The 21,785-nt window shown below is 47.6% G+C and overlaps 1 protein-coding gene across 8 annotated transcripts in view; it reads left to right on the top strand.

Annotated features, from left to right (window-relative positions):
- VPS13B (vacuolar protein sorting 13 homolog B) overlaps nt 1-21,345 on the top strand; it is an 802,268-nt gene extending 780,923 nt beyond the window's left edge. For 7 of the 8 annotated variants that reach the window (XM_049700204.1, XM_033438214.2, XM_049700207.1 and 4 more), the window contains 7 exons: nt 3-808; nt 4,920-5,096; nt 7,091-7,261; nt 13,598-13,774; nt 16,061-16,163; nt 16,668-16,917; nt 20,592-21,345. In XM_049700204.1, the coding sequence (XP_049556161.1) occupies nt 3-808; nt 4,920-5,096; nt 7,091-7,261; nt 13,598-13,774; nt 16,061-16,163; nt 16,668-16,917; nt 20,592-20,840 (1,933 nt within the window). In that variant the 3' untranslated portion in view covers nt 20,841-21,345. Of the gene's footprint in view, nt 1-2; nt 809-4,919; nt 5,097-7,090; nt 7,262-13,597; nt 13,775-16,060; nt 16,164-16,667; nt 16,918-17,505; nt 18,524-20,591 lie in introns of those variants that run through there. The other variant, XM_049700209.1, reaches the window with a different exon arrangement.
- The last annotated feature ends 440 nt before the right edge of the window (nt 21,346-21,785 follow it).

Genomic DNA, 21,785 nt, shown 5'->3' on the forward strand with positions numbered 1-21,785 from the left:
AGAACTCTGGAGAAGATTGTGACATTTAAAATGTCCATCACTCAGTTGAGCCTGGCGGTGCTTGATGACCTCACCCGCCACAGAGTATCATCTGAGCTCCTGAGACTCACACTGGACAACGTTTTTCTCCAAATAGCCCCGGTGGCTGGTCACGTCCCTGGGGAAGAGACGGCCACCGCCCTCTTTCACCTTTACTGTGTGGAGGTCTGCTGTAGGGACCTGCAGTTGGACAACCAGCTATATAACAAGTCCAATTTCCACTTCGCTGTCTTGGTCTGCCAGGGGGAGAAAACAGAATCTATTCAGTGTTCCAAGATGCAGAGTCTCGTTACGTCCAGCAAAGATTTGGAAGAATACAAGAAAAACTGTTTTATCAAACTTTGCCTCACCTTCACTGAGGGCAAGAGCTTCTTATCTGATATTAACGAGTTCAGTTTTGAATTGAAACCTGCCCGCTTATATGTGGAAGATACATTTGTGTACTACATCAAAACTTTGTTTGAGACCTACCTTCCTAGCAGCAGCCCAGCCGGTCACCCCACGGTCTTTGCAGATGGGAAACAGGTGTTGCCCGTGCAGGTCAGGCAGCACGCCAGGGCCCTGGTGCATCCTGTGAAGTTACGGAAGCTGGTGATACAGCCGGTGAATCTCCTCGTCAGCATCCACGCTTCCCTCAAGCTGTACATAGCCTCCGACCACACCCCGCTCTCCTTCTCAGTGTTTGAAAGAGGCCCCATCTTCACCACGGCCAGGCAGCTTGTCCACGCCCTGGCCATGCACTACGCCGCGGGGGCTCTCTTCAGAGCAGGTGAGGACACAGCCCAGGGGCCACGATGAGCTGGAACGTGAGCAGAAAGGAAAGGCTTTGGGGTGGACTTACTGACTTCAAGACATAGGGAAGCAGCTTGGTGGGAGGTGAAGAGCACAGCCTTTGCAGTTAGATAGTAATGGATTTGAATCCAGACTCTTCCACTGCTGGCTGTGAGGCCTTGGGCAAGTTATTGAACCTCCCATGTCTCAGTTTCCTCATCCATAAAATGGGTTTTAAGATTTTTGACAGGAAAAAGTGAAAGTATGTAAAGTACCCTGAATTTGGGTTGGCACTTAATGAACACTCAAGCAGTAGTAGCTGTTATATTTGCTGTTATATATATAACAGAATTTTAATCCCATTTAGCAAATGCTTTTTCAGCTCCTTGCAGGCACAAGACTCTATGTTAGGGCACTAGTGCGGCCAGAAAAACCAGCCCAGGCCCTCAGGTCCTGGGCCTAAAAGAAGTCCAGTTCTGGGCTGTTAGCGTTCTTCATTACAGTCCATGAATAGCTCCAGATGAGAAATTCAGAGGATTTGTGTGCTCGTCAGAGGCATGAAGAGCCTTCTACCTACCCAGCGCAGCCCTGCCTGTCTAGACAGATGGCAAAGAGACGGCTGTAGGCATCTCAGCCTCTCCACAGACCTGAGCCCGGGGCGGGGGGAGTCCGCAGGGGGTGCTTTGAATATGTGTACAAAATGTTGCATGGGGAGCACTGTGCACTGAAGGTGCTTTGGAGACCAAGTTGTCTCCTGATACCCTATGGTAATTGGCTTCAGAACACGCCTTCTTGACCTAAGTTCACTCTAAAGTGGTTTCAGTCTGATAATCTGGCTCCTCGCGTTCCCATGCATTCAAGCAACTGACACCAAACAACCAGAGTGGGTCTTGCAGCCCCTTCTGGTAAAGAGCACGGAGGTCTTCCTTTCTGAAAGTAACAAAGGAGAGACCTTGGTAATGTTGTACTTGGTGGGTACATTCCCATATAAGGTAACGTTGTAGCAGTGACTGACCCAAAGTAGTTGCCCTACTGGTAAGATAGCATTTTCTCCATAATGGAATTCATAGAGTTAGAGCGCTACCCAGAACTCTCAACTGAAAAGAACAAGATCAGGGAAGGTCCCTGCCTGGGAACTGTTGTTTTGATAGCTTGTACAACAATAAGAAAATATTTCCCTCTTGCTAAGATATTATTTAAAAATGAGCAGCTACGATTTCAAATTTAATAGACGGGTATATTGAAAACCTACTCTTTCAGGCAGTTTTTGTTTTTAACCTAAAGCATGCCTGTAGGTTACTGAACTCTGCTCTGGAGCCTGGGAAGGAATAAGCTTCCCGTCCGTCTGGTCATCACATTAGGCTGAGGTGTGGGGAGCGCCCATCAGAGTAATGAGCTGGCAGAGAGACTCCAACTGTGACCACCAAGGAACCACGTCCCTGCGGCCTATGTGCTAAAAATGATCTCTCTTTGTTTTGTTTTTCATGAGCTTTCACAAGAACATTCTGTTTGGATTTTTTGTAATCCACCTAAAAGTTCTCTAAGCTGTTGTCCCAATCTCATTATATGCTGAGACAAGAAATTCTGAAATAGAGGGCCAAGTTTTTAGGTCTGCTGGGAATTCTGTCACTGAAGGCCTGCAGAGTATCTGAAGATTATCTGGAGGAAAGCAGTGATTTTTGAAAGAGTTGGAAATGGGAAGATGGTAGGAGGTTACCCCTGGGTAGAAGCATCTTAAAGAGAATGTACTGGCATTCTAGTAGAGGAAAGGAAAGGTCTGGCCTGGGAGTGGACAAGTTGCCTCTGCATCTCACATGGGTCAGTATTCACTCATTGGACTTGATTAAAAGGTCCCTCATGGGGATGACTGAAATACCCTGACCTCATTTCTAGGGAAGGACTTGTAGAGGTTTTAACAGTAAAGTAATTAGAAATGAGTAACAACTGACCCTATTTGAAGAAAAGAATGTGGGCTCTGTAATTTCCTGGGGTCCCTCTCTACCTCCAAGGCTCAGTTTGATGGGAAGCCAGACAGGCACTTGTTTTCAACAAAAGTCTGGCAACAAGTAAGAAAAAGATACATGTGCTTTTGGAGGGAAATAAGAAGGAATGCCCTCAGATGCTTTGGTCCTTTTCTGGCCATCTCAGATGCCACTGAGAAGTAGCTCTGGTCCACACATAGCCTTCCCATCAGCAGTGAACCTAACCCAGGAGAGTCTCCCTCACCGTCCCGTAGCCGGGGTGAGGGCTAGAAGGTGAGGCTGGGTGCTTTCCACACACCCTGTGCCCTGCTGCCCTGGCCTGAGTGGGCCCATTGTAGAGTGAGTGGTCTTTGCTTGGCAGTAGCTACGCACCTTTCTTTATCTCTCTATGGAACTTTAGGAGAGAAGGGGAATTAAGATGTTTCTAGTCCAATCTTCTGCCTCCAGGCGAACCTTACAACTATGCCAAGCTAAAGGAAATTTGTTGTTTCTTCACCTCCAGAGAAGGCCCTCCGAGGAAGACTATTCCACAACCTTCCACGGTACCCTGCCTACTCAGCGCAGCCTGGGCTCCCAGGAAGAGGGAGGGTGGGCTCTGGAGCCAGGTAAACCTGGCTTGAAACCCTCCCACGTGTCTAGACGGCGGGGAGACTGTGAGAACTGACTCAACCTCTGAGCCACAGTTTCCTCCTTGTCCTGCCTTTGAGATGGTGGAGACGGGGTGACACCGCGTCAGAGCAGGCTCTGTCCCCTGCACCTGGTACAGTCCCTGAACCCAGGGAGAGGCTCAGTCCTTGGCTAATCTGAATTTACACAGAGGCAGGTACTAGGACTTGAAGAGTTGCTGTGGGAACTGAGGGAGTTGAATGCCTGGCGCCCATAGGCGCTTCCATTTATGATCTTCATCTTCTGGAACTTACTCCCTCTTTTAACCTAAACCCTAGTGCTGTCTTCTAATGTTCCAGAGAAGAGAGGTGGGCTTAAAACTTAAGAACGTCCCTCTCTACAAGGGCTGGGCCTGGGAACCCTTCAGGGCTCCGGCTTGGCTCTTGTACCCACACCTTCCCTACCCTCTGGGACTGATGACTTGACTGGGGGTCTCTGTCACAGGCCTGGCCTCCAAAACCCTGCTGGGGGGCAGGATCGGCTCCCACACGGGTCCTCTCCCCGCGGCCTCCCCATTAAAGCGCTCGCAGCCCTCTCCTGGGCTGGAGAGGCCATGGTGTCCCCGGGGGAAGCTGTCTGTTGGGCGTCCTCCTCTCCGCAGCCCCCGGCCCTTGCCTGCACCTCCTGTCCTCCGGGCGAGAGCCCCGAGCCCCCCACCCGGGGAGGAAGGCGAAGGGGAGCTGCTCCAGCCTCCACGCCACAGCCCCGTTCCCACGGGGCCGAGCGCTCGGCAGTCAGGCCGCCGCTGAGCGGGCGGCTCCTGGCAAGCCCCAGCTCAAGTAGGAAACCGGATCCAAAGCTCGCCGCCTGGGACGTTCGCAGGGAACACGCCCCTCTCGCTAACCTAATCAGCATGTCCCTGTCACCAGAGTTTACACAACTGAAGCTGGGCTCGAAGGGGAAACATTTCTCTGGCTCCAGCTCCACTCCAAAGGGAAGCACTCAGCTTGGTAGGATTGGGAAAGATTAAAAATAACTTCCTCCATCCTCGTCAGAACTGTGCATCCCCTTTGCAACACCCCTTTTAGCATCTGGCCTCCTCCCCTGACCAGGCATCTCCTCCTCATCCTGGTGCCTCCGCTGCCCAAGGAGGTTTTAAGGATAACTTCCCAGCCTGCGAACACCTGCAGCCCCAGGGACTGCCTTTCCTCGGGGGCAGGAGCATCGTCCCCTGCACACGGGTCCCTTTTAGCAGGAATACGGGAGGCTTGGGCAGGGAAGTCATATTAAAGCTATTTGTGAGGCCGCCAAAAGGATCACTTTGATTTATAAAGTATGAAAGTTTGCCATTTATGAATTCACAGTGAATGAGTTATTTCCCATATTTTGCTCCAAAGGAGCTTATTACATTCTCCATTCTAGTGTGAAAAATGAATTGCAGGGAAAATGGGTCACTTGTCCCATATTTTGAAAGTGCTGTGTTTAAGATTTCAGTAACCCCTTCCCTTTGGTCCCTCACAGGCTGGGTGGTTGGATCCCTGGAAATCCTTGGCAGCCCGGCAAGTTTGGTGCGAAGCATCGGGAATGGCATTGCCGACTTCTTCAGGCTTCCGTACGAGGGGCTGACCCGAGGCCCGGGAGCCTTTGTGAGCGGAGTTTCCAGAGGGACGACATCATTTGTGAAGCACATTTCCAAAGGTAGCTATTCGGGTTCCTTGTAATGAGGCCTTATTTTCATTCCTTCCCTCTCTTATTTTTTATTTTTAAAGAACGTGTTAAAAGTTTTCAGTGAATTAAGTTTGCCTCTAACTTTGTTTGGCTTGTTAGCTGGCAGTGAAGTGTTGGATCTGTAACAAAGCTCATATATAATGTCTTATGTTTTAAACAGATCACTGCTTGCCTGTAGTGTGTGAAAATGTTTCAGAAACTTCAGAATTTGAAACCTCCCAATGGGAAAACAAGGATTGGCTCAACTGTTATTCCATGTGATAAATACAGAAATATTAAAGGTGTTCAGGACTTCTGCTAAACATCAGAAATCCTACACTGTGTTGCCTCATCATATTTTTTTAAATGTAGATACAGTTGTCATAACTTTTGTAAGGCTATGGATACATTTTGACGTGGAAGCCGATTGGGAGGTGAAAGAGCCAGCTTTTCCCTAGCACGCCACGTAAACAGTGCCACCTTGTGGCCCAGACGGGTCATCGGGCGCAGAAACCAAACTGCCGCCCACAAGAAGGACAGCGTGCTTTCCTTTCATCCGTGTGTTTGTTTGCCCATATTTTGGTCAGGTTGGCAGTGACTCGGGAACTAACAAGGGCCATCTGAGTCCCCGTTTCTTCTCAGCAGGAGGCCGGGGAAACAGGGCAAAAGCCTCCTCCCCCATAAAAGGCTTTTTACTGTCAACAGTACTGCAACTCTGTTATGAGTGGGCAGGTTACAGAAGTCTCTAGAAGGCCTCAAACAAGACTTGAGCTCGAAATATGAGAACCCATGATCCATAGAGGGGGACTGGCAAGAGAACAACAAGAGCAATAAACCAAATTCCATGGACAATCACGGGACCACTCCCCCGGGGCCCCGGTCATCCGGGAGGCCTGTGAGCCAAGCTGCAGGAACTCACAGATGAGTCACTGGTGGATTTCTCACTCTTGACACTTGAATCTTTGAGGTTCTGTTGTTTTTATTTTAAAATAAGACAACCAACACTTGCTAAATTGCACTCCGGCAGTAATTTTAGCATAGTGACTCACTGAATGTTTTTTACACTTGTTCTCTCCTTCTCTTAGGAAAATCTGTTTGGTTTGTCTGTGTGTGTGTACGTGGATTTTTTCTTTTCAGATGACTGGTTAAGATGCAGCTGCAAAAACAACATCTTCCATTTCTTCTGAAAACTAGACATCCAATAACAGATGAACTAATTCATTAGCTTCAGGATATGTCCGTTGATGTCTTTCAGTTTTGCTCACTGGGGTCTATGCAGACTTGCTAGAGGGGATTATGACTGTCTTGAGCAAGATGCAGAAATAGCCTTTCTTGAGAAAACCAGACGGAATCGTGGCTTTCACATGCTTTACTCCCTTTGATGTCCTCACTTTTTTTCAGCTAACACCCTGAATATCAAAATCACACATATTCTCTGTGGCATAATAATTATTTCCTGACTGTCAAATGATAAAAGTTTAGTGTCTTCCTCTACTATGACTAAAGTAATAGGGGGAAATAAATTTTATTCCTAAAGTAGAAACATTCCTTTGCGATCTATTTAAAATTCAGCAACATAACCTTACCCTTTCAAATCAGAGCAGGCAAATTGCAACCTTCAAAACTGGACCTCAGTGAGGACTTCAAAACTAACTATTTTAGCCAAGTCCTAACAGTCAAATGAAAGTGCATGATAGCTTCCTATGAGGCCGTGGGCATTTTTCTGGTAACGGAGATTCTAATTCTACCCCCTGTGAGGAGTGCCATCACCCCTGTCAGCAAGTGTTCATCTTCACCTCATTGTCTTAAGGCTGCTTCTTCAAACTGACCGAGGGGAAGCCACCATCACTCTCCATGGGCGAGTCCAGAAGGCGGATGTGCTTCCACCTCCCTCTCCCATCCCCCACAGTGCTCCAGGGACCACTCCCCTAGGGGCCACCAGCTATGCGACCAGGAGACCAACCCACGTGCTCTTGTGCCCTCAGGTACCCTCACCTCCATCACCAACCTGGCCACGAGCCTGGCCCGGAACATGGACCGGCTCTCACTGGATGAGGAGCACTACAACCGGCAGGAGGAGTGGCGGCGGCAGCTCCCGGAGAGCCTCGGCGAGGGGCTCCGGCAGGGCCTGTCCCGGCTGGGCATCAGCCTGCTCGGTAAGGGGTCGCCAGGGACTGGGGCCCAGGACTTTCCACGGGCTGGTTGTGGACTGTCCATCTTTCTGCAGAGATGCTGAGGCTCAGAGAGGCCAAGGCACGCATTCTGGTTCCTATCCTGGCCAGCAGGGTTCTGGAACAGGCACCCTCTCCAGAGCCCTTGTGCGGCTGCGCAGGGCCATCCTGGGACCTGGCCGCTCCCCGCTCCCCACCGGTCGCGTTCCCACCTTCCCTCGCCTCTGGTGGGAGATGCCTCTCTGCGTCCTCGCGGCTTCTGTAAGACATCATTCACTCCGTAGGGCCCCGCGCGCGGGGTGTCAACACAAGGAAGGCAGCCCACAGCTGCATGCTTGCTGAAGGGAGCAACGGGCAAACCTCCTGAAGGGCTTGCTGCCTCTCTGCCACAGATACTGCAAACGCCTGCTTTTGTTTGGGAAGCACTTGAGCAATGTGCAAATGTCATGTAAACTTCAGTGAGGAGCCCACTTTTCCCTTTTATTTTTTTAAGAATGCCAGATCTGCCTGACTCCAAGTAATTGCCGTTTGTCAAGCAGCCAGATGGTATAGCTAGAGATGAAGATTGCTAGGGGTATTTCCAAATATTACAAATGTTTGAAAAATAAGTTGCTTTGGAAAATCTATGAAAAGGAAGCTTCAGAGCTGAAATTTTACAGAGCAGGATTTTCAAGGGTATCTTTTGTTTATTTGTTTGCAAAGGAATTTAAAACTGTATTGTTTGGCAGCCTGCCTGCCGAGCATCTGAAGGAGTGTGCATCTTGCAGAGATCAAAGTGGCCCAAAGCAGGGAGAGCAAAGGTCAGAAAAGATGAGCTTGAAAGGATTTGTCCTCTCTCCAGGCTGCAGTTTTGTACATAACCCCCACCACCACCACCACCACCACCACCACCACCACCACCACCACTCACAGCGCGGCCAGCTGAGGCCCCGAGAGGAAGTCGTAAGATGTTACAACTTCAGGTTAAGTTACTAGAAAGTCTTTAAGTCCTAACCTGCAGTGGTGTGGGACACGGTCCTGTGATAATGTGTGGGAGCGGGGACCCGGGGTGGAGCAGCTCTGGGGAAGGGCGGGGGGGTGGGGGGGTGGCCACGGTCCTCAGGAGCCAGCGGACCCCAGGCTCGGGTGTCCAGGTCCTTTCTCTGTGACCTCAGAGCTTCTCTTTTGTAAATTGGGGCTGAAAATTACTCTGCCGTTATTGGAAGTAATGCTGGTCGGTTGTGCGCCAGGCATAGGGTCCATGTTTGGTAAACAGCACCTTCATTATATTATGGTAGTAAAGGAACTATAAGAGTTGCCTGGTTTCAGACAGTGTCCCAGCAAAGAGAGACATCTGAGCAGTGGCAGGAGCATTTCTGCTTTAGTTTTAGTCCAGTGGGTTCAGTTGCTGTAACCACAGGAAGTGTCAATGAGGTTATCTTGGAGGCCTCAAGCCATCATTTGGGAACTGTGGGACCTCTTTCTGCTAAGAATCGTGGCTTTACGTGCCCTCTGCTCTGGGCAGGAGAGTCTCCTTCTCGCTGTCCAAGCTCTTCTTGGATGGAGGCACTCAGCAGAGGAGACCTGAGCCGGCTGGCACGTGGCTGTTCCCATCCTGACTAACCTGTTCTCTCCCCACCCAGAGAAGCCCACATCCACTACCCATTTTCCACTGTATAAAACTGTGCCTGATGGTAGAAATCAGTTACGTGGGGAGCCATGTTTCTGCCTTTGGGTTGTCACCCTTTCAAGCATGGCTCTGTTGTTAACCAGGGTAGAAAATCATAAACCTCTGACCTTTGCTATAGCCATCATGTTTTGTACACACTCATCCATGCGAGGGAACCACTTAGCCTGTCTGTGGAAACTACAGTAGGCTCGTGGAGTCTGTGGGCCCCTAAGAGCTCCACTCACAGCAGCACATGTAGAGCAGTGTGTCCGTTTCTGTGCTTCTCAGACTAAGGTTGGGCCAACCAGCTTCCTTTCCTGGAAGGGTTCAAGAACTCTCTGTATCCCACATAATCACTGGGTCGTCTCAAAACGTCTGGTCCTTGATATGTGGCAGGAAGAAAGGGGAGAATAGGACCAACCAAGTCCCCTCACCTGGGAAAGTATAGATTTGTCGCCGTTTAATCCATCCCCAGAAATGGTGTATAAAACTGCCAAATGCCAGTAAATGCCCGAAGTTAGAGCTATTATCATACAATAGTTTAAAAGCCATGCTTGGTGAAATCAAAATGCTACTTCCTCAGTTTCTTCCTTTATGAGACATAAACATAAATGACCTGGTCAGTAAAAAATACATTTAAATAACACTTCTGGGTTGTCAAAGTACTTTCACATGGGTCATCTTATTTGATCTTCAGACCTAGGAATGAATGAGGTTAAGTGACTTGCCCAGGTCAAACCTCCAGGCAGGACAAGAACCTGGGTCTTCCCACATGTCACCCACCCTGGAGGGCTCCAAGCCTGGAAACAATCAAGATGTGGGGAGACTGAACAATTGAAAGTTCCAGGGTAGGAAAAATACATTTCCCCCAAATGTTTATGGGTTTGATGGGCCTTCGTGACTCGGCTCGGCCCTCATGAGGACACGGTGGAGTGTTATGAGGCACTTGAAAAATCAAAGGACGTCTTCAGCTGTCCTGCCCAGCCCCATCGCCCCAGAGCAGCGAGGAAGTGTTGGGCTGCAGAGAGATGCCACCGAGGCTCCTGCAGGAAATCCACAACCGTTTTCAGAAAGAGTGGCTTTTGGAAAACCTCTGTTTAGCCTGCAGAGTTGGCATCAGGCTTGCCCACATTTACCAGATCCGTTCCCTAGATGCCCCCACTTTCTACTACCCCTGGAGCCTGCTGAGAGAGGATGTGAGCTCCATGTCACAGCTAGATGGCATGTCCCCTCCCAGATGGGACTTCTCCCTGGGGAATACCTAAGGCAGGATGTCAGAACTCGCTTCTCTGGCCCGACTTATGAAGCGCTGCTGGATTTCCCAGCAGCCACAACTGTCTTGACAGCCGCTCTCGGGACGCCATTCAGAATCCCGACCACGTAGGCCTCCGCCAGGTGAGTCGGGACGGTTTCCCAAGTGAATGAGTGATGAGCTGGGCACCGAGAAGGTGCTTACACACAGCCCGTCTGATGCTGCCCTCAGCCATCAGCACCTTGCTTGGCAGTTAGAAGGGAATTTGGGAACAACAGATGTGCTTCCTTCTCAGTTTGGTCATCTGTCGTGGTCAAAACAAGCAAGCCTCAAGCCAGGGTTCCTAATACATTCTGTGGGGTTCGTTTGTCCCTGGAACGTGAGCTGTGGAGCAGTGTCCCAGCCCAGGCCTGTGCCTCTGCTATTGCGATGAAAAAAAAAAAATGTTCAGAATAAAATTACAACATGTGATTAGGCAGCACCAAAATAGCCACACAGGCAGAACATTCATAGATAGCGACCCGGTGAGTTTTGCCCAAGGCTAGGGAGCAAGTCACAGAAGAGGTGAGGGAGGGTCTCTTAGTCCCCTTGCTTCAGAGAGCAAGCCCTTCTCTTCCAGCAAAGGGTAGGAAAGGAAGTACGTCTGGGACTTCCCTGGTGGTCCAGTGGTTAGGACTCCATGCTTCCCCTGCAGGGGGCACGGGTTCAATCCCTGGTCAGAGAACTAAGATCCCGCATGCCACGCAGCGTGACCAACAAAAAAGAGGAAAGGAAGCACATCCGGCTTCTGCCCCGCCCAGCACACGAGGGGGGGTCCAGGGAAGCACCCCTTCCCTCCCTGCCTCACTTCATCACATCACAGCCGGCTCCATGTGGCTGCCCTCCCCGTGGGCGTGGTGCCAGCGGACAAGTTTGGGAATCAGTCGCTGCTAACTAAAGCCTCAGAGCAGAGTTGGAGTGTATGGCAGTAAATAATTTACCAGTTGTGGGATTTAGCGGAATTACACTGCCTGAGACCCCCTCTGAAGCCCTGGGAGAGCGGCCTCTCAGGCTCAGCTGCAGACGCGGGCCGGGCTGCCGGTCTCTCACGCACCTGGGGCCCAGGGAGGTGTCAGTGTGTGTGACAGGCCAGCCTCCCGCCCGGGGCCTGATACTGGCCCAGGGCATGCGCTCCCGCAGCTCCTTCTCTACCTCTTAGCATCTAACGCCTTGTCACAGGGTTCGGGCTTTCCACTTTGGGGGCTGCCTGAAGAATTTATCAACGTTTATCTATCAGAGCCTTCACCGTGGCTGGTGGCTAGAGAAAGTGGAAGATCAAAGGGGAGTTTCACTGTGATACAGGTTTGCACTTAGGCAGACCCAAGTCAGAGCCTTGTGTGGATTATCACGGCTCTATGCCCCTTGTGCTGGTCAGGCCTGACACATTAAAGGAAAATGGGAGATTTTCACCTGCCCCCCAACTCTATTTTAATACTGTTAACGGCAATCTGCCCTTCAGAGAAGACATTTCTACCAGAAATACAGGCAATAACTTTATTGGTGAATTTGTAATTATTTACCCCACCTTTTCTACTCTTAAGCATGGAGATCTTTCACAGAAATCAGAAAGTGAAATTGCAAAGTCTGTGTCCTTTGATATGATGCTATTCACTTTGAACTGTCTGCTATGAAATGATTTGAAGAGAAGACCCCAGGGTTCTTGCCTCTCCCAGTGCAGCCGGTTCCATTAATACTTCCCAGCTACCCTGACTTCTGACCTCATAGACAGAGAGCAGAACATCAGATTCCTCAGACTGAAAACACGAGGCGAGCTCCCAGCCCAAGCACCAAGACTGGGTGTCTTGAGGGGGTGCTGAGACTGCCATCCCTTGGCCCCTGATAGCCAAGGTGGCCCAGGCCAGCTGTGAGCAGCTTCTTCCACTTCCCTCATCATTTCTTTAAGAGGTTTGGGAAGCGGTGGTCTAGGCTGGGAAACAGACCTGTCGCCTCAGGTCATTCTTAATCTGTCAGTACATGAACTTAAATGGCTCTGTCAAAATTTAGAGGAGTGGAATCCATGAAGAACATTGCCTTTACAACTGACCCAAAGGAACTGGCCTTTCATTTTACTGGATTTCGTTCAATGGAATATTACTTGAAATTAGCAGGTCATTAACTGAGAACTGGAAATCTCCCTTTACCCAGGAGACTTTGAATTAGTGGCATTTGGAATAATGGGATTTGACATGTATTAAAATTTCTACCAGGGGACTGTGCATTTTCATTAATCCTAGCAGGTCTGAGCTGAAAACAGAGAATTCTGTCAAGAATTGTAATGAAATTTCTTCCTCTTACTGGGTTAGGGAACCCTTCACTCTGACATGGCAAAAAATCTGGACTGTTGGGGCCTTTAGTCGAACTCATCCCTGGTCCCTCAAGGTAAGAGGAGCAAGGAGGGGACCCACAGAGGCTGAGGGATTCGCCCTCCAGCTCTGAGCATGGCCTGGCTGCCCTGTGGGAAAGCCGCTAGAGCAAAGAGCCATGAGCGCAGGGTTTGTAGCTGTTCTCAAGTGAACAGTAAGTGGCCAAACCTCAGCTGAAGTGAGAGAAAAGGAAATTTTTCCAAGACTGGCAAAGGAAAGAGCTTGTTTTATAAACAGGATCAGTGAATAGCTTGGTGGTTAAGAGCGAGGCTGTGACTCTGACTCCCTGGACTCCAATCCTGGCTCAAGCACAGGGCAGCTGTGTGACCTTGGGAAAAACTCCTTAACCTCCCTGTGCCTCGGTGGCCTTGTCTAGGAACTGAGGATAAAAGCCATGCCTGATTCCCTAGTATTGTGACAATTAATGATCTCCTACAAGTAAGCTCTTAGCACATAGTAAGTACTCAAAACGGATTTGCTATAGTAGCAATAGTAACTATATCAATTACTCTTATTATTATATAATTATTAACATATTAACATTACATTACTATTAAATAATTGCCCTTATTCTTACTAAAAGAGAGAACAAGGAAAGGGGCTGGCCCTTTTCAGTTTTTTCATCCTCCTGATTCAGTGAAACTGTATTAGGCTCACTCTCCTCCTAAGGAATTGTTAGCTCCTGTCCCTAAACTGTGTTGCCTGATTCCTGGAGAAAGATGTGTGGGTGTCACTTGGGAATAGTCTGGCATGTTTATTAAATTCAAAACTGAACTTCACAGGTCCTGACTATGTTGGGCCAAACCCAGTCTGAACATTGTGTTTTGATGAAGATAATAAATGTCTAACACATCCTCAATGTACTTAGATAAATGGTAAACAAATGCATAGTAAAGAGCTTTATAATGAGGGTGGGGTTTCATTTTCAATCCAAACAAAACTGTGTTCCAGATTGAAGGTTTTCACTTCCTCAGGATTTTATGCATCAGTCCTTACCCGGGGCTTTTGTTGTTTTTCAGGTGCAATTGCTGGTATAGTTGATCAGCCAATGCAGAACTTCCAGAAAACATCGGAGGCTCATGGTTCAGCAGGACACAAGGCCAAGGGCGTTATCTCTGGCGTGGGGAAAGGAATCATGGGGGTGTTCACGAAGCCTATTGGAGGGGCTGCTGAGCTCGTGTCACAGACTGGCTATGGTGAGTCCTGGAGAACCGGCCAACTCAGACATCACCGATAAATTTGCGTTATTATACCAAGGTTTCCCTAAGATAATCTAGCCCCTCACATGACAGAGGAGTGAAAAATAAGATAGATAAATCTATAAATAAACAGTCCTTTTTCTTACTTCTTTATGCTTATTTACACAAAGAGTTGAATTGGACTATGACTAATAAATTACGATTATAAAGCCAGGAAGTCAATTAATAATTTCAGTCTATATAGGTCACAGAATCTTTTTACAGTCATTTAATAAAATCGACTTTAATGAAAAGTAACCAGTTAGAGGTTGAGGGCAATAAATACAATATACTGAAGCAGAAAGTAGACTTACTTTTTCTGGTGAGCAATTTGAAAGAAAAAAATAAGTTATAAAGCAGGAAGATATCTTTAAAAGACAATGCGTCTGTATTTGGAGAATGAGAGAGAGAGGAGCATGCGTGCATCGGTGGGTGCGTGCACATTTGCCCATGCAGCCTGGCGTCAGGCATGGCTTTCTCACCAGCAACTGTGCTGCTCTTGCAGCCAGGCCCAGTCTCCTGGCCAGTGTCAACAAAGGTGCATGATCTGCCACTGAAAACCCTTCCCTGAGCAGACAGGTGCGGAGAACTTGGACTCATGGAACTACTGCTTTAGGCTGGTGCCAGGCCTCTCCACGCACACACGTGCGCGCAGGAGCAGTGGATGCGTGGGAGAGGAAGTGCCTCCTCCTGTGCTAATTTTCTGCATTCTTGGCAGAGCACATTAAAGTGACTTTACAGAACTAGGCAACTGGAATTGTTACCTTTTTCTTTTTTTTGGCCGGACCTCGCATCTTGCAGAATCTTAGTTCCCCGACCAGGGATTGAACACACAGCCCTTGGCAGTGAAAGTGCAGAGTCCTAACCACTGGACCGCCAGGGACCCTGGAATTGTTAACCTTTTTACCTAAAATCGGTATCATCATTTTGGTCATGAAGTGGCTGGCTGGCTGGAACCACAAACTACGGGCAGGAGCTTTGCATCTGTATCTGCATCTGGCCATAAAGTCTGCAGGGTGCATTTGACTGCGGCCTCCTGCGCCTCACTAGGTCTGACAAGAGACAGCCCAGATTAGGGCATAAAACCCGTGTCTGAAAGGAAGAGAGTGGGAGACGAGTGCCCACACTCAGGCAACCATCCGGAGAGGCTCCTTTAAGAGACCACACAGACAGGAACATGTGTTCCTCTCGCTCTTCCCCTCACCTCCTCCCCCTCAAGTTCGGTCTCTCACTCCTTCTGTGAATGACATTTTCACTCACAGGGAAACTGACAAAAAGAACTACTGCAAATTATAACTGGACAAAGTTAAATGCTCCCTTATCAAATACTTAACACGTTAATAAAAACAGTATTCCTTTTTGCTACAGACTGCAGTGAGGTAAAGTCAACTTATACTTCATAAATTTCTCTGGTCTTGAAAATGCCATTGTCCCTCACTGTGTTTCCCAAGGCTGAGGAACTCTCCCTTATGGAAGAGCACCTCAGAACAGAGCTTCACGTGGGCCTTGCTGGTTTCCATCATTCCTGTAAAACTTTTATTACTGCACTGAAGGTTTTACAAACCACTAACTCTTAGTCTAATGACTGTGCCTCGTTTATAAACATTTACAAGCCCTCAGAAAGCACACATGCTGTACCATCTCTGGTTCTGAAGAGTCTCTTTGGAGGACTGCATGGCTGCTGCTGGGTACCCTCGTTCGGTGCTGGCACCAGGGAGAGCATGTAATAAACCAGAGGCCCCAAGAGCACTCATAAATGTATATGGATTCATGTTTAACAGCTGGATTAAGTCACTTAAATACTGTATCTAGGCAAACCATGTGCCTTTGTGTGCATCTCTGTGTGTTGTTTTCTATTTCACCAGCCACAGCCCAGATACAGAAGTATTGTAATATTCAGCAAGGAAGTCAACTAACAATCTTGACTTTGTGTCACATAAATTGTAAATGATGTGTAAGCTATTGCTCCAGACTGATTACTCCCAGGAGCATTATGCATCCTCTAATTGCCAGTCTATGCTTGGACTGTAGCTCATTCATATTTCAGTTTGCAGCTAATATAAGATCACCAGGGTTAAGAGCATTGCAATGTTTAATGATTATCTATATACTTGATTCCAAAGATGTGACATCATTTTGGATCTGTAGCATTTTATGGGTGGCTTTAAGCAGATGATATCACTGTAGCATGAAACTGTTTTCCAGAAAACAGCTAGTAAAACTCCCTTACTTCTCTTACCACAGGTATTTTACACGGAGCTGGACTTTCTCAGCTTCCCAAACAGCGGTATCAGCCAAGTGATCTGCATGCTGACCAAGCTCCAAACAGCCACGTCAAATACGTCTGGTAAAATTATCTAGACACTTGTTCAACTATACACGTACACTGTATGTTATTAACAGGGCCTGGCTTGCTCTCAAGCTAACGGGACACACTTCCAGGGGAGCCCAAGAGGAGCAGCTGTTTTCGGGGAAAGGCTGCCATCCACAGATCTGGGCTGGCAGCAGGACGCCCCTGCCCCACACACACGTCCCACTCAGGGAAGGATGCGTACTGGCAGAGGTGCCCGGGCCTGCAAGAGGGCCTGAGATTCTCTATGGAGCCAGTATTCTAATTAGGGGTGACATTTCTAATGGGAAGAAAAGGAATTGCCAAAGCCAAGGGATATCTTTGTCTCCAGGAGGAGCTGCGTTCTGTTGACCAGAATCATAATTAAAGTGACAATTACATTTTAAACTGAAATAAATAATCAGATTGGTGAGGGCCTTTGCCTTGGTACAAACAGTGAGCCCTGATAAGTGACCATCTTTTCTAAGCTGGCTTTGGCCTCATTTTTCTCCTTTGAAACAGGAAAATGCTTCAGTCTCTGGGCAGACCAGAAGTCCACATGGCCCTGGATGTGGTTCTGGTGAGGGGCTCGGGCCAGGAGCACGAAGGGTGCTTGCTGCTGACGTCAGAAGTGCTCTTCGTGGTGAGCGTCAGCGAGGACACCCAGCAGCAGGCCTTCCCTGTCACGGAGATCGACTGTGCGCAGGACAGCAAGCAAAGCAACCTGCTCATCGTGCAGCTTAAGCAGCCAAGAGTGGCCTGTGACGTAGAGGTACATTTCGGAAAACAGGGTGACCAGGGTTAGCTGCCGGCAAAGTTGAGACACAGGGTGACCGCAGGTACCAGGCATTTATGAGCCAGCAGCGTCTGGAGTGGATGCTGGAGACCAGGAGGGCTGCCAGGGGACGGGGTGTGGGCAGCAAGGAGGCTGATGGACTCGGAGCTGGGGCTAAGCCACCATAGGAATTGAAGGTTGGCTGTCATGGAGCTGGGGTACTGGAGCTCCAAAACAAGCAGGTCTGAAGAAGGGCCAGGACCAAGGCAGCAATTCTATGCAAATACTCCATGAAGGAGGCCTCTTGGTCTGAGCACAGAGCAGGCCCAAGTCTGCACGTGGCCTGGGAGTGACTGCAGCAGGTCACTTTAGCAGGGACAGGAGAGGACCACCATAAAAGTGAGGGGTGTCATGAGGGAAACAAGGCACAAGCAGTAGGCCTGACCTTTGCAAGCTCACAAACCAGGAGGCCTGACTCACTCCCCTCCCTCATTCCCAACTCCTCAGAGTTCAGGGTCAAAATTTTGTCAACTCCCTCCCATCCCCTGCTCTATATTGTGTGGCTCTGTGTTCCCTTTCCAATAGGACGCTTTCCCATCCCCTAAGTACCACAAGGTGCCTCCTGGGGATGCTGCTCAGGCTCTTGGGGCAGCTCCCTGGCCACACAGCTCCTGAGATGTGCTGGGTGCTGGCTCCACATAAGTTGATGTAGAATGGATGTTCAGGTGGGGCATTCTGGGTGTCAGGGGTCAGAGGTGAGCAGCAGTGCAGCCCGGGGTGAGCAGGTGCACCCACTGCAAAACTGCTCTGCCTCTGCCCTCCCTGCTGACTGCCTGATCCATGGGGCCCTGAGAGTTGACCTCAGACACAGACATCTTTTTTTTCCCCACACAGCTTGATGGGGATGGATCAGAGGCAAGGTGTAGCCTGCCTAACTTAGGGTCTGAGTAGCCCCAGGAAAAGGACAGTAAACCTGCCTCCAGCAGGTCCTGCCTGATTCCTTCTTTCATTATTTTCCTCCTGGTATGGGAGCCTGTGTCTCCCTCACACCACTGTTTGCGTAAAATTATTTGAGAAGATGGAAGGTAGCCAACCACAACAACTCTGAGATTTCTCTAGTTTCTTGGATCGTAATCAGTCAGGCTTTAAGCTGGGGCTTGGCACTAAGACTACATTGCTGGTTCGAGTTGATGACTTTCTGGGAATAAACAGAGGTCAGATGTCCAGCCTGACTTTATTAGATCTGCCAAAATCTTCTGATCCAGATGACAATAAAGCAGCAGTGATCTGGCTACAGGCCTTGGCAGGGGATAGTATCATTATCTTCAAGTCCTTGGTTCTTAACGAGAAGCTCCCAAAGCCCTGAGGAATATCTGTGACCATTGTTATTCCTTAGTTGCTTGGGAAATATTTCAGATCTTAAACTATTGAGACTAGAGAATCATCTTTAGCTGTTAAACTGTCTTCAACTGTGATCCTTCTCTTTGGCTTTTCTGCTTGAGGAGGGGGTACTGTGGGGAATTACAGCTGGAGGGGAACAGACCTCAGTTTCTCCAGGGGTTACCGAGATGACAGGTGGAGTCACCCCTCCCCACCCCCAGAAGTTGCCATGGCTAATTGAGACCATGGGATCAGTGAGTTAGAGGCAGAAGCACTAACACTCCGGACGCCATGCTCACCACTCGTTTTCCATTGGTGTTCGGTGATAACAGGGTCGGGGTGAAGGGGTGGCTGAAACAGGCAGGAAGAGATGACAGAGCAGGAATACTGCAGGTTAGCTACTGAGCTTACACAGCAGCACCTGGCACTGGGCAGACCTGGGCAAACTGGTAGATACCAAGCATGCTTTCAGCCTCCAAATTGCACTTTCTCACTGTCTGTTTCCTTTACCTCTAAACCCCAACTCCTTATTAACAAAAAGTAACTGCCCAATTAATCCTGTGTCCAAACCCTAACCTCCTCCCTCACCCCAATGGAGAGCCAAGCTGCAGAACAAAATGGTCTTTTTTTTTTTTGAGAGAGATAGTAGACCCTTCCTTAATAGTGCTATATATAATCCAGTGTATTTTCAAAATGGGAGTAGGGGAGTCACTCAGCAGTGCTGCCTGACAGTGCATTTTCCTCAGTGGCCATACCTAACCTAATCCACAGATATTAAGCTGGGCTGGGAAGCCTACCCATTATCTTCCAGTGAAAACTAAAGAATAGTATTTTAAAATCTTTACATGAAATGGCTTTTCTGGGATTTTTGCTCTAGATGCTAGGAAACACAGCTCCTTTGAATTTTGGAAGGAATTAATTTGTAGATGACATCATTCGGTATATTCAAATATGGCAGAATTTTTTTAAAAACCAGCATTTGCTTTTCTTAGTTAAATGCAGCCATTTTTAGGGTAATAATTGCTTAATATGCCTGGCACATTATTGAAATCCCTTATGAGAGGCTCACAATGAGTCAGAAGGTCAATTTATTCCTTGGCCATGTTCCTTTCACAACACGGGTTTTCCTGTGCTGCTGTTCAGGAGGAGCAATTAAGACTCTTGTGTATTCAGAGCTTTCCAGCTGAATCCTGACCCCATCAAATGATATCATCAGAGCTCTGGCTTTTGCCTGGTGGTGCACAGCTTTCATCTGTCAGTGAATCTTTGGGGGCCTTTCTTTCCCAAGCTTAAAAATATGAGACTGAACTCTAATGGATGCCCTACTTATTCCTTATTTCTCTGGCAGGCAGACCTCTCTCTTTACCATCCCACTGGCTTTCTGCAGCTTTTAAGACACCCTTGGCTGCATCGTCTCTGTGCCCTACACAGAAATATATAAATTCTTTACTACTATTTCAAAACCTAAAAAGCCCTCATTAAAATGTTTATAATTCTCCCAGAGTGGTCTTCCCAACATTTGGTAGGTAAAGACCACTGAAAGGTCAGTGGCTACCTGATCCCCACAGGTCAGTGGCTTATACTGGAGACTTCCCACTCCACTCGATTTACACAGTAGATAGCTACAGCATTTCAGGATGGGAGGAATTTATAGCTCCACTTGCCTTTGATGGGTACCTTCTCAGAGAATCTCTCTTAAGAACTTAGGTAGTATATCTCAGTTCTCCTATTTGAGTTCCACTGAAGATGAGCCAGACTTTTATGAACCATAAATGTACTTTGCATCCTCCCTCTTTTCCATAAAAATTTCCCCTTCCTCTGCCCAGTTTATTTTCTCTGGCTTTAAATCCTAGTATTTATAAAAGCAGAAAATGTTACAGTTCAAAAGGTATTTGTTTTTCTAATGCTCTGTCCAAAGCCACTGGGTTTGAAAGAGGTAAAGAGGTTCTGTCTGGAGAGGTTTGCGGAGACAAGCAAACAGAGCTTTTATCTCAGAGTTCAACGTTGATTAGATTCAAGCAGAGGAAAGACTTTTCTCCTTTGTTCCTGGACTAGGCTAGTAAAGAGCCAGTGACAGATGTTTTGAGAGTTAATGAGTAAAATATTCTGAAATCGTCAACTTCAAACAAACGTGGGAGTTTTACACAACACCAAATGCTTATTCGGTGGCTTTATTAGATAACCTAAAAGGCACAACATCCAATGTCTCAAGGCAAGAGAAGGAATGATTTTGTTATGGAAGTCTCCTTATGAGTGTTTGGCAACTAAAAAAATCTTTTTTTGGAACCCAGGTGGATGGAGTTCGAGAGAGACTATCAGAGCAACAGTATAACAGACTTGTGGACTATATCACAAAGACATCTTGTCACCTGGCCCCCAGCTGCTCTTCCATGCAGACACTATGCCCTGTGGTGACTGTGGAACCTCTCCCTTCCACTGTGAAAACATACCATTATATGGTTGAGCCACACTTTGGCCAAGTCTTCATCAGTAAATTTACCATGGTGAAAAATAAAGCCCTGAGGAAAGGGTTCCCTTGAGTCCCCTCTGAGGTGTTGATTCCTGCTTGTGCAATTTATTTCTGAAAAAGAAACCTAATGAGCTCTAACAACATCTAATGTGGACAAAACCCACTGTTCTATAGTTGTTATAGTAATTTCCTAGCCTCTTCCAAAACTAATTCAGGTTCTTCCTTTTTCCCAAAACTAAGATACTTCAAAATTGAGTCACTGATTGATTAAAAAACCTATTCTTTTCCCATTTGGGGACAATGAACAGAATCCTATTATTAATCTTATCACGTGCAGAAAATCCTTTTTGCTGTTTGCTAAAATTTCGACTATAATTAGGCTCTGTTAACTCTAACACAAAACATGGTCAGGCCTCGGAAACAACAGATTAAAACTTCATCCCCAGTTGCATCTGTTTTTAGGCTGAGACAACTGCCTAATACCCTCATCTGCAGAGGTTCAGATTCTTTGTATGAAATTAAATGCTTAGGAGCTTACTGTTTAACTTGTTAATAAATTTGTTACTTAAATGTGATGCTGTTTCTTTAAGTGAATACATTCCTAAACCTTTATGGAAATTTACAAAACATTCTGATGACTGTCCAGGTACATTTTTGGAAAAAATGTTTTTCTAGTTTGTTCTACTAGGCAAGCTTAGAGAATCTTTTGTCTACTGATAAAAACAGACCCCAGGTGCTCAGGTGAGTTTCTTAAGCAAAACACTACTGGGGAACTCCCACTACTGGATATTCTTGTGGAAGGACTCACCCTGATGCACTGACTGACAGACTCAAGAACCCAAACATTAACCTGAATAATAGTTTATTTTGCTGACTTGGCTTGATCAAGCATAAAGATATCCCCAGTAACTGACACTCTTTTGTATTTAAAGATGGATTTGGCTTAAGATCCTGGGTCACCAGGTACCACCTTTAATATTCAGTAAAAATTTGATACTCCAATTAAAACACATTT

Source organism: Orcinus orca, chromosome 17, assembly GCF_937001465.1.
Source record: "Orcinus orca chromosome 17, mOrcOrc1.1, whole genome shotgun sequence".
Lineage (NCBI taxonomy): Eukaryota > Metazoa > Chordata > Mammalia > Artiodactyla > Delphinidae > Orcinus > Orcinus orca.